The sequence below is a fragment of the Trachypithecus francoisi genome, unplaced genomic scaffold (genome assembly GCF_009764315.1).
Source record: "Trachypithecus francoisi isolate TF-2019V2 unplaced genomic scaffold, Tfra_2.0 Lachesis_group4, whole genome shotgun sequence".
In the NCBI taxonomy this organism is placed as follows: domain Eukaryota; kingdom Metazoa; phylum Chordata; class Mammalia; order Primates; family Cercopithecidae; genus Trachypithecus; species Trachypithecus francoisi.
In genome coordinates this window covers 79,656,795-79,669,278 of record NW_022681469.1, presented here as the reverse complement: position 1 = coordinate 79,669,278, position 12,484 = coordinate 79,656,795, and the positions used below count along the sequence as shown (strand labels likewise).

The following is a 12,484-nucleotide window of genomic DNA, read 5'->3' as shown; positions in this document are numbered from 1 at the left end:
TTTGTATCTTTATCTTAGCTCTAGAAAGCCCTGTTACACTATGTGTAAATTTATGCATTGTGGTGGGTTAGAGGCAGGGAGGCAGAAAAATGTAGGGCCCTGCAGCTATTTCCAGTCACCTCTTTCTGCTCAGCATCCTGCGTCATACTGCCCTTTACCATAGTGTACATTTCCAGTGAGTGGTTAGCCTGGCCTTTTGTTCCTCTAAGTTAGTACAAGCTAATAAATGTCTTTTTCACTTTATTGGGATCTCTCTTTAAAGACGCTTGACTGTGGGGTCTGGTCTCGGAGAGATAGTCCTTTAGACTTGAGAGAAGTAAATTAAGAGGACAATTCTGTTAATATCAAAGTAGGCTTATTACTTCAATATAAGCACTTCCTTAATTTTCCTTTCTCAGCATGCTATATAAACATAAATAAAAGGGCTCTCCACTGGATGTATGTTACATATATCTCACAGAGTTTAATTACAAAGCCTCTAAAAATGAAGAGGGTGGGAGGAAATGATGCCAATAGATCATACAGTCCTAGTATTGCGTTGGCTAGCTGTCTCCGACCACAAGGAAACAAAGACACTCAGGTAATCACAATGTACCATTAAAAGGCTGGGCTCCGAGGAAAAGAAAATCCAAGAGAAGAGGGCAGATATTACTACTTTAATGCCTGGAAGGCTATAATTTTTTATTTTGTTCTCATTAATGTTATTATAAATATGATCATTTTACTGCATTGAAGGAGGAGTTAGGTTATTTTAAAACTGCTACATCCTATCTTCTTTGCAGCGATTGATTCACTGTAATAAGGGAAGGGCGAGCTAGATGAAGACGATGAAGAAGACGCACTCACAAATGCACACCACACACACACACACCTCAGTTAACCCTAAGTACTATGGCATTGCAGGGAACTGTAAAGACACCTGTACAGGAATACAGGTTTCATCCCAGCAGCTGTCCACCGGGGACATCAGGCAACTTCTGAGTGTGAAAAAGACTATGCCAGGGAGGGTGGACTGCGGAAGAAAGGATAAATGGGAATAGGCTTGTAATCCAGCAGGCAAGACCTTGGACAGTTCAGTGACCTCGGTGGGTGGAGGTGGGGACTATACCCAGTCCTAGAAAACTAAGGCGGGCTGGCCCTTAAGCTAAAGGCCAGAATCTCTCCAGGGCCTCGTATAATGCCTCCAAGGCGTTGCGCCTAAACCTTCTCTTCCTTTCCTATTCAATTTTCGACCGCTCTTTTCACCTTCTGATTCGTTTCCTTCTCGAGGGCTTGCCTTTCTCCGAGCTAACTTATCCTATGGGTTCATGAAGCACTACATGCCAGATCTCTGCTCCTTTAATACAGCGAGAATTTGCAGAATCGGGTGACAAGAAAAGGATTGACTCCTACGCTAAGGCAAGAGAAACGGACAGAACTTCCCAGCCAACCTTCGCCTTTGACACAGACAACCCCTAGCGCCAACGCTCGGTACTATCCGACCTTATTTCTGGATCAAATCAAGGGTGTGACCGCTGCGGTGGAGGAACTGGGCGCGCTTTAAGTGACCGCAGTGTCTACTCTAGAGCGCGCAGACAGCCCCCAGGGGAGTGTGCAACAGCGGCCAGGGCAAAGGGCGAGGGAGGTAGGGCAACGTTGTGTGAGAATGGATGTTTGGAGAGGTTGTTTGTCGTTGTTTGTTTGTTGTTGCGGTTTGGTAAGTAAAGAGAAACTCCTCCCCCCACCCCCGCCCCATCCCGGGTCTAATGATGATAGATTTCACGCTGCATCAGGCCCCACGCTGGCGAGCCTAACCACAGAAAATAATGAGGCTGCATCCCCCATTCGTCTGCGTTAAAGGCGAGCCAGGCACTTTCGATAGCAAATATATCGATTTCCCTGCCTGGGCCGTGGTTTGTCCTGCTCCCCGTGAATAATTACTGCGCCTTTAGAAATTCATAATAATTAGGACTCTCCCCACCCCATCCCTCACCCCTGCGCGCCACTAAAGGCGCCTTAGCCTGGAAGGCGCCTGGGTGGTTCCAACCGTGTTCCTCGCCGGGGGAAGAGGGGCAGGAATCGCTTTTCCCCATAGGGTTTTACTCTTGCGAGAAAGTTGGTTGCCTCAGTTTCCTTGTCTGTCAGTTGAGGCTTTTATGTTACTTAAGACACTTCTAGCTCTACTTTACAGGCTTCCCGTTTCTGTTTCGGTGGAGGGGTAGATTTAAAGAACTGTGAGAGAATGGGAGGCGGGGTAAGGGGAGAAGTTGGGGGAAAGAAGGATTCGCATAAGCTCCGTGGTGATCACGTGACTCTGCAACCACGGGGTGGGGGAATGGAGAGGGGTGCAAGCCAGAGTTTCTGACCGCAGGGCACGGTGGGGACCCAGCGACTGGAGCTAGCTGCCGCCCGAATAACTGGAAAGGGTAGGCGCGTCGTCACAGTTGCGACTGGGCCTTGAGGAGGTATCTGCGGAAAGAGAGTGCTAACTCGACTTTAAGGGCCCAGCCCGAGCTGCAGCGGGGGAGGGAGGTCCTACTGAGGGCACCAGGCGGGGCGGAGCCTGTGGCGCTGGCCGTGGTGCTGAAGAATCGTTCTCCGGGCCCTGGCGTGCCCCAAGCTCTCCTGCGCGCGATCAAATCTTATAGCCTGCGGCCTCTCTCCCGAGAACTACCGGTGTCCAGCCCGCTGTCCCAGAAGCACCGAAGCTTGGTAGCGTCGACGAAAAGTTCCCCAGAAACAGCACTTTGGTGTGGGAACTTGGGGTCCGGACGCGAGAGGGTTGCACCTGCGTTTCCATAAACCTGTCGGGATCGCTCGAGGTCACCTGCGACTGAAAGCAGACAATAAAGCGCGCAGCTGTGGCGGCGGCCACTCCAGCTGCGAAATCCCGGGGCCCGAACACTGCGGCTTTGGTCAGCGGACTGAGGTTCCGAAGGGAGGATATGACGCCTACGTCGAAAAAAGTTTCTTGTTTCTTGTAGAAGACGAAGGAAAATGGCCTTTTAAAGTCTATGTGTGAGGACGGGGTCTGAGATATAGGGTGGGATATGTGAGCTGGACGCCCTCTTCCTCCGGTGTGGCGAGGACGCGCGGCCTCCCCCTGCGCCCTTAGCCGCGGCGGCTGGGATCCTTCGCGTCAGAATCCATTAGGGCGGCGGGGGTGATGGCGAGGCGCGACCAGAGGCAGGTTCAGTGGGGACGCGCAGAGCCCCCGCAAGCCAGTTTCTAAGGAAACACTCGGTTTTTCTAAGCAGCAATTTGTATTATTGTGGGAGAAAGAAACAGTACAAGAAAAGCCTCCCGGTTCTCCATTCTCATGTAGATGAGGCGATGCGCTCTGGCTGCGGCCTGTGTCTCCCCCTCCCCATCGTATTTCCGGCTTGAACGAGTAAAGTGCCCTCATTAATTTATAGAAAGAAGGAGCTAGGAAAGCTTTTCGCAAGCCGTGGCCCGAGAGGCGCTACTGTCTTGCTGCTCCGGGGACCCCAACGCTTGCGCTGTCCCAACGCCCTGGCTCCCGACGCCATCTCGCTCTCCACCACCCCGAGCCCCAGACTAGACGCCTAAGGAACTTTCGACAACAGAGGGCACCGGAGCAAGATAATCCGCTCCCCGCCCACCCCCATGGACCCCCTGCTGGCTCCCACCTCCGCAGTCAATAAAATATACTAGGGAAAGCTGTTTACAGAGGAGGTAATTAGGTTTTCATCCTGTAGCAGAAACGTAGCGCGCTCATCGGAAGTTTAAACAACAGCCACCAACCCGCGAGGGCAGACGGCAAACTTGGAAAATGAGCAAACGCGCTATTGGGCGCGCGGAGGGGTTTGAAGAAGCCGCCAATATATATCATCTCAATAAAAAGCCGCTCTTGGAAAGCTTACATAGTAATTGAGACAGGCGCTCTTTTCTGATCTGGGTTGGCATTTCCTCATCTCGAGCTGACAGAGCCAACTCAGGAAATTGCTGGTAATATTCATCTGGGGAGCACTTTCATTAAACGTAATTCATTCGACTTTCACAATAAATTGAGTGACATCCTTACAGCGGAACCTTTTTATCCTTGATTAAGTGCTTGCCAAGCTTTGGTTACCCACTTTATTGTCACATTCCTTCAAGCAGAGTCGTCAACATGCCAATCTGAGGCAGAAAAATGCGCGCGCTGTGTTTACCAAGCTCCGGGAGGGGGTTAGTGCTGACATCCAGAAAAAGAGCTGGTCGGGAACTTGACTAGTGGATAAATCAAGACTGAAACTTCCTGCACACACGTGACGGGACCAGGCAAAGAGTGGCTAAGAGAATGCAGAGGGAGGTGAGAGTGCAGACCCTCTTTGAGACTCAGCTGCACCATGAAGCCGCTGACCCGACTGCTCTTGGCTGGCAGGCTCGTCTGTCTTTCCTTAATTAAAACGGCGGGGACTGTTAAGGTCTTAAAATGAGATCTGAAGCCCCTAACGGACATGGTTGCCCAAAAGGAGCTTTCCTGAATCGAATCAAAGCTAGACACTTTTTGTTTTTAAAAACATCAGAAAGAATGCACACTTCCTAACTTCCCACTTGAGAGCAGGAAAACTTTCAGAGCTTCCATCACTTGCTTTATAGGAGTGCAAGAAGAGTGTTATTCCTCATTCCGGAAATTCCCTTTTGACTCGCAGCCGAATTCTTTGAGTGCTCTTCATATCCAGGAACTCTAGGCGAAGCTGACAAGCACTTGGTATTCCAGGACTGGGCGGATGGGGAAGGCATCTCTGCCAATGTGTGACTTCTTCTTCCCCACCGCCCCCCTAGTTAACTCCCCACCCCCTATAAAATCAAAGAAGCTCAGAACAGAAAATTTCTTATTTGAAAAAGCAATATCCAAATGCTTTCATCACTCAAATGCCCTTTTGAAAATATTGTCGACGATGGTTATTACCCGGACAATGCTGTCAATTTCTGTAGTCTGCAGAAAATCTTCCCTCAGATAGAAAAGCAGGACATTGGGCACCTATCTCAAAAAAATCAACCAATTTCCCAGCCACCCTATATATTTTTCACCCAGACAACACTTTCATTAAGGAAGAAATAGCCGTCAACAATTCAAAGCCAAATAGAAATCAACTTCGCACAGAGGAGCCACGAATTTAATGGCTTTCCGAAAAAATATCGCTGAGAAAGTTGGAGCAATCCTGGTTCTCTCCTAACACTACAGTCAGCTTCCCTAAAGCTATCACTAGAAGGCCTCAGACCAAGATAATCCTTCTGGAAATGGGGCAGAAATGTGGCCCCATTCTTCTCAGCATAATTTGCACACTGAATGGTTTTCAAATGCTCCCAGTTTACAATTAAAGCAGCTCGCCCAAGTTCTTCCCACACACTTGGGCGAGCTGCTTTCTTGGTCAATGGAAAGTTGAACATTTCAGGGAAATGCCTAGAATAGTAGCAATTGCTGTGTCCCACAGAGCTCAGGAATACATCTTAAAACTGATGAGTTCTACGGCTGTGATGCTGGGGTAGAGGGCCTTCCAAAAATCTAGTCTGAAGCCTGTATCTATCTAGAAGGCTGGTCTGTAGTAGAAGAGTCAGGAAATGCAGTAGAATGAGAAACTTTTAGTACTGGCTCCAACAACTAGCCTTAGTAGGGAACACTTAATAATCACTGTCAGGAAATTTATTTTATTTTGTTTATTTTCAGCAATAAGCTCAAACTGATTAAAATTTTCAGTGAGCAGCTGGCTTAATTTTTAAAGGATGAGAAGTACACATACCTCGTCCAAGGAAAATACATTGCTGTTCTCTCTCCCTCTGCTTTTCCCCCAACTCCAATATACCTAACAGCCATCTTCATAATGAGACAAATTCACCCAAATGATCTGGCTTTTAACAGTGTAGAGGTAGTGGTCCCATGGATACATTAATTACTCTCGAAACTCTATTAAACAATTGGTATAGAATTCACATTTTAAGAATATCCTAAATTTGAGAGAATAGATGGCTCAAAATGTTGTGGCACAAGTTTAGAAAGGATTTTTAATTCCTGCCTATTTTGATTTAAAAAGCAACTTGATTATTAGCAATTTAATTCCCAGCAGAAATGGTGGGGCCTCTTCTCATTAGAATAGAGCTGTGGATGTGTGACTAGTCACAGTAACATTATACAATGCCTTGTCAGATTCCTTGGACTCAATTTCTGAGTAACTTTTTCATTAGCATGCTCAGAAGGTGCTCATTAGGCTCACCTCTCTAACTGAGAATTACCACAGGTGAGCCCCCAAACAGAATGCCACACCCTGTAGGAGATGCTCTCCTAGTGTCCTGGCCTATCCTTCTACTTGATCCAATGAGGTTGATTCAAGTTAGAACCCCCATTCTTCACAGCAAGAAATCATATTTTTCTAGCTTATTCAGTATATGCTTCAATAAAGTTAAAATGCTATCATCCTGCCATCCCATTGTATCATACTGAAAATATCCTGGAATTGGTCCAGGACTAATAAGAGAATAAAGATTGCAAATCTTTTTAAATTATTTTTAACAAGCATTGTTAACCATAGACTTCTCTAGTATTGAATTCAGGCTTTTAAATCTGCAATATATAACATTCAATAGTCTGAAATTTTCTTTACCTTTATGTTTAAAAGTTAGTTTCCCACCCCCATGCATTTATAACTGGAGCTTGTCCTGTGGTGGATTTTGAGTATTCTAGCTAACATGCTTCAGAAGGTAACTCTGTGGGCACATATCTAATTAGCTTCCCATTAAAATACTAAAATAAGCTTCTATTTTGAACTAGGACAGAATTGTCTCTCAAAAAACACAAAAATCCTCAACCTAAAGCATTCAAAGAATCCTGGGCCCAGAAATATACTTTGCAAACATTCACCCAAATACAGGTAGGAAACTGTGGTTTGGTGTGGAGTATTGACCTATTGCAGAGTTTTCATAAGAAATTATTCTCAAATTTGGGAGTATTTAAGGTATTCTCTTTAAACAGAAGCCTAAATATTTCTGTAGGAGATAACTAGACAAGCCTTGCTTCCTGGATTTAATGTAGTGATTACTCCCTGGGAAACATAACTAAGATACCATGGGCTTAAAGGGCAAGGTGCACAGAGATATCAGTCAAGAGGCAAGGCATAAACAGAGTGACACAGGCACTTAACTAGTGGTATGAGCTCACAAAGACAAAAATTATCCATCAAATTTTTCCCTGGCTTATGTCAATTCAAGAGAAAATTAAAATAATGGTTTTGCCACTCTTGCCTTCTTTGAATGTAACTTAAGGCAGCTCCTGACAATCTGTATGCATCTAATGCAGGTTCCTACAAAGGGATAAGATCTTCCAATGTGCAGCTACAAACAAATGATCAATCCAGTTAACTATATCTGGTATTTAATGAAATAGATGAAGAAAGAAGCCTTGATCACTTCTTGATCGGTTCATTGCCCTAGAGTTTTAATCAAGGCTCTCTACTTCTTTATTTGTCTAAAACCATCCTGAAATGACTGTCCAATTCACCCTTTTAAATTCATTTCCATGGTAGAAGTCAGCTTTTTGCTCCTCCAGGAAAACAGCTCAGAATTCTGCTGGCAAATATCCATGGGATTACAATCCCTGGAAATACTGCTTTGGGTCACAGCCATCAGCCTTAGTTTCTGTGGTGCATGTGGTTTCTAATCCCCGACACAAAACTACTTTAGACTGGAGAAAAAAGAATGGACTTCTAAATCTCCTTCTCTATTTTATTGTTCACATTTCGTATTGTTTTGAGTGAAATTGGAAAAATTGTCTCCTTTCTCTGTATTGCCAAAAGGCATTCAGGTAATGAAGTCTGTAACTAAACGGTAATTGAATCAGCATAATTTGCACACTGAATGGTTTTCAAATGCTCCCAGTTTACAATTAAAGGAGAATTAATGCGTTTGTTGTTGAGAACGCATCGCATTAGAATAAATCCAGCACTGTTGTTGTAATGAGTGGAAAACGGTTTAACTGCCAACAAACACATTTAAAATTTAACACAACGTATTGATTTCACTTCTGCTTTTGATAGATTATTTTCCAGACTATCGAAGTACTTGCTCCAAGCAATAAACTGCACCAAGCCCTTGCCGTGTGTGTGAGCGCAGCCCAAGGACGTAAGAACAGTCCTCAGGTTCAGGTCATGCATAAAGGTATGCAGAGGAAAGGAGCAGGCGGGTTACGTTGGTCAAGGGAATCGTTAATATTCCCCGCCCCGCCCCACCCCCGCCGTCGCTTTCACTTTGCTTTCCCTCCCCGCATCTCTCAATAAAATATTTCTATATTTCCTTTGGCCAAACTTTCTGCCCTCCATCCATGGTCTCTCAATGTCGATGGGCTTATTGGACACAGGTGGGGATGAAAATGATTGAAGATGGGAAATGGGAAGGACACTTTTTGTATTCCGTCTGCGTTCCAGCGGGGAAAGGCACAGACTTCGGCGACAGAGTCAGAAAGGCTGTTCTTTTGGATTGGCTGCCCTGGCTTTCACCTGTTTACCCCAAGGTGTCCTGTGGGCGAGGACGCTGATGCGCAGCGCCCTCTGGCGTCCGCGGCTGCTACGGTCAGGCGATAAAGGTGCAAAGACAGGCAACATTGAGGATGCTTGGATTGAAGCTGAAATCGGTTAAATACACATTCACACACACACATATATATACGTACTCACTCACATACACAGAATTCACACAACTCGCAGCTTTGCAGTCACATGCACCAAGGAAACGGCCGAGAAACGCTGTCAATTGTAGGAATGGCAATTCTTCCAGGCTTGTGGGTTCTATCTAAGGCTCTTGGGATTGAGGGGCACCAATACCACTTCCAATCAGAGGTGTAGCCCCATCAGAGAGTTCGGGCTACTTTAGCGCACCTCACCCCTAGACAGAACACAGCGAGCCCTCGGTGCACTCCCGCAGCCCAGGATGGGCTATGGGGGTCGGGACACTGAACACAACTTCACCAGCAGGGCACAAGTGTCCCTTACCCCCATTCCCCCATTCCCACCCCAGAAGCCAGACCTGAAATATCGCATTTTCCTTGCCTCAACACAGCACAAACAGCTCTCAATTCACCACAACAAAGCGCTTCAACCAGGAACCGAGTTCCAGCAGTGTACAAAGTCCAGCCCCCGGAAAACTCTACTACTGAAGGACACAGACAGCGGCTTTGTTTAGGATTCTCTCCCTGGCGACAAGGCCTACCATTCCCTAATAACAGACTAGCCACTGGAAATGGGATTTAGTTATTTGATGAAAAGGGGAGGTTGAGACGAGAGGAAGGTGGACCTGTTTGCTGGAGTATCTCTGACCTAACTCCGATTGCTTGCAGTACTCCTGATAGTTTAACTTATCCTGTCGGAACATTTACAAGTCAAAGAAAGTTAACTGCGCTTCTCTATGTATCTCATCTCCAAATCGGGGAAGTGGGTGGGTAGATTCACTTTTAAACTCACAGATCTGGGCAGATTTGTGCTTTCCACCCCCTAGCTACACCCTTCTTTTAAACTTCCCTTCGTTTAAACTCCGTGCATGAGCTACTGAGAGTTCTTGCCTTCCACTTCTTCTCGTTGCCCTCTACCACATAAAGCTCCCCATCTCACTACCTCCTTGAGTTTAGGGTGTCTTGAGCGCCCTAGCCGCTTTTCAGAATCACGCGCAGGAGACTGGGGGACTGGAGCAGAAAATGGGGATGGGAACCCCGGAAAATTCGCAGGAATCCGGAGACCAGCTTGCCAAAGTTGCTCCAACACAGCTGCTAGGAAGCTGCTCTCGCTGAACGGGCGGTGTAACCCTTCTCCCGCGTGCCTCCAGTTTCTTTGCCTCCCGGCCGGGGTGGGAATACAAAAGCCCCGAACCCGCCAGACTTACCAAGTAGACGGTGGGCTGCAGGAGGAGAAGCACGTACCAGCACGCAGCCTGCATTCTCCCGCGTCTCAAACTTCCTTGGCGGTGCTTTCTCTGAGTCTTTGTTCCTTCAAAAACATAGATCCACCTGACATCCACTTTACAGAGCAAGGAGCGCTCTCAGCAGCCTAGATACAAATGAAATTAGACATCCCATGACCACGCGGGCAAGGTTAGGCTTGACGATCAAGCGGGGAAAGGGGGTCTTGGTGGGGAGTGGGGGACCAAAAAAAAAGCAGGAGGGAGGGTACGAAAAATTGAAAAGCGAGTAAATCCAGAGCCTGAGACGAGCAAGCGCGCGGTCCGCAGCCGGGCAGGCGGGAGGGCGGACGAGAGGGAGGGTGAGGGGCTCCTTGCGCCCTGCGCTTCTCGGGTGCGAGTTCCTAGGCGGCAGAGCACATTGAGCCGAGTGCAGGCTGGTTCGGAGCCCAGCCTTCTCTGGCAGCGAGACCTGCCCTAGTGTTTGGTGGCCGGGCGGCTTGGACCAAAGGCGGCGGCTGGTTCTTCGCCAGCCCTGGCAGTGCTCACACACGTACACACCAGCAGAGAGAGATAGAGGGAAAAGATAAAGAGAGAGAGAGAGATTGAGCGAGGGGGGCGCGGGTGAAAGGAAAGGGTAGGTAGAACTGACCAGGATTAGGTACTGGGTATCTCAACACATTCGGTGAAGTGGGGGTGGGGAAAGAGAATGCAATTTGCATACAGGAAAGCAGGGCTCAGTTTACCCATTCGAGCCCCTGGCACACACAGAGATACACACGAACGCTCACAGTCACGTCTCTAGTACTACTTTTTTCGAGCCAAGAGGCACAGCCGGTCGCTAACTTCTAGAGAGGAAGCCTCCTCCAAGCTGTGAGGGTCACCTGCCAGGCTTGTTCTCTTTCCCAACCAGCGCCCCTCCCTGCCGTCCCTTCCTGGTGCCCACCAACCCGCTCCAAGGTGTCCCCTCCGGGAACAGTGGAGGCGAAGGGTACGTACCGCACAGGACTTGGGGTGAAGCCGGCGAGAAGGGACAGCTCCGGGCAGGCTCCATGGAGGAGCTACTCGGGCCTGGCGTCTCCAGCGCCCCGGACGTGCCCTCCCAGGCGCTCCGTCTCCATGCTCGAGCGCAGACGGGTCCAGCTGCCTCGTCCAGCTTTGGCGGAGTCGCCGTCCCAGTGCCCGGGTCGCGCTCAGGATTGGTTCGCGGAAGCCAAGGCTTGGCACAGTTGGATTCACGGTGCAGGAAACTTAAGAGGCAAGAGAGGGAGGGAGCAGTAGAGGAGGAAAGAGAGGAAGACAGAAAGGGAGGGAGAGCAAGAGGGAGGGAGAGAGGGGAATGCGCTGGACTGCTGCACCGGACGGACTGGGACTGCCAGCGCTGGCACCGGGACGAGCAGTCCAGGACTCTCGGCTTCCCACAGCTGCCTGAGGATGGTGGAAATGACTTAAGGGGAGGAGACTGGGCAAGTCCTCTGGACTTGAAGTTGAGAGATAAGACTCTGGCCTTTCGGAAGAAAAGAGAACCACACGGCAGACGAGAGCAGTCCGAGTTTCTGAGGGAGGGGTAGGGTGGCGAGAATCTGGAGCCTGCGGCACACGGAGCAGCTGTGCCCCTACCCGCGACGCTGGGAAGCCCAGGAGCCTGTCCCCAGTGGAGTCTCGGGCGCTGTCCCTGGTGCTGCCCGGCCACCCGGGGACGCTCTGGAGCGCGTTGGGTTTCTGGCCGCCGGGGTGGTGGTGGTTTCTCCGCAGAGCCGCGGCTTGGCACGCCTACCTTCCTGACACGGACAATTACTTTGGCACGTGGGTGAATGATTCCTCAAAGACTAATTAGTACCCCATGTAAACAGATCCCGCTCTCAGGCTCTCGCGGGCTGGGCCTACAGGGAGAAGTGGCTCCCGCAGTGTCTTCGGTGGCCGTAGCGCCCCCTTCCTGGGGGGCGTAGGGAAGATCGTAAAGCCCAGGGGAGTGGCGGGAAGAGCAGCAGGGAGTAGCGTAGGGCGGGGAAAGGCGCGGGAGGGTGCAGGGCGCCCCTGCCGGCCTCGAGCGCCTACGCCGGGAGCCTCTGACCTGTGGCTGCCGGGCCGGAGGCGGGGGAGTATCGGACTACCAGCCATTCAGCTCGAGACAGCCGAGAGGACTGGGCGACCTTGGGCTCTCGACTCCTTGCCGCCGGCTGGGCTGAGCGTGAAGAGTGAGGAGGAGAACGGGGGATGCTTCGAGCCGTCACCACCTCCCTTACTACTGACACCTCCCACCAGCGTCTCCCAGACCCGGCCTCTGTGCTCCGACTCTGGCTGTCTCTGTCTTTCTCAGTCTCTCCCTTACTGTCCCTATTTCTCAGTATCTTTCTCACTCCCTCTATCTGTCTCCTTCTTCTGTCATTCTTGTGGTTCGTGTCTCTGTCCCTCAGCATCTTTCTGCCTTTTTCTGCCTTTCTGTGTGTCTCACTCAGGATTTCTGACTCTAGGTACCTCTATCTCTGTGCCTCTACCCTGTCCCTACCATTCCCCCTCAGACCACATGTGTGTGCGTGTGTGTGTGTTTTCTCCACCCTTCCAGTGCACAACCAACAGAGCCATTTCACCAGTCTCAGGAGAAAGCCAGGACCAGCTTCTG

General features: G+C 49.4%; 1 protein-coding gene across 1 annotated transcript in view; it reads right to left on the bottom strand.

The window, feature by feature from the left end:
- Positions 1–12,007, bottom strand: part of NXPH1 (neurexophilin 1) — a 329,416-nt gene extending 317,409 nt beyond the window's left edge. The window contains exons 1-2 of the mRNA XM_033194882.1: positions 10,861–12,007; positions 9,847–10,010 (exon numbers count right to left, since the gene is read on the bottom strand). Coding sequence (XP_033050773.1) covers positions 9,847–9,900 — 54 coding nt within the window. The 5' untranslated portion in view covers positions 9,901–10,010; positions 10,861–12,007. The remainder of the gene's footprint in view (positions 1–9,846; positions 10,011–10,860) is intronic.
- Between the last annotated feature and the right edge of the window lie 477 nt (positions 12,008–12,484).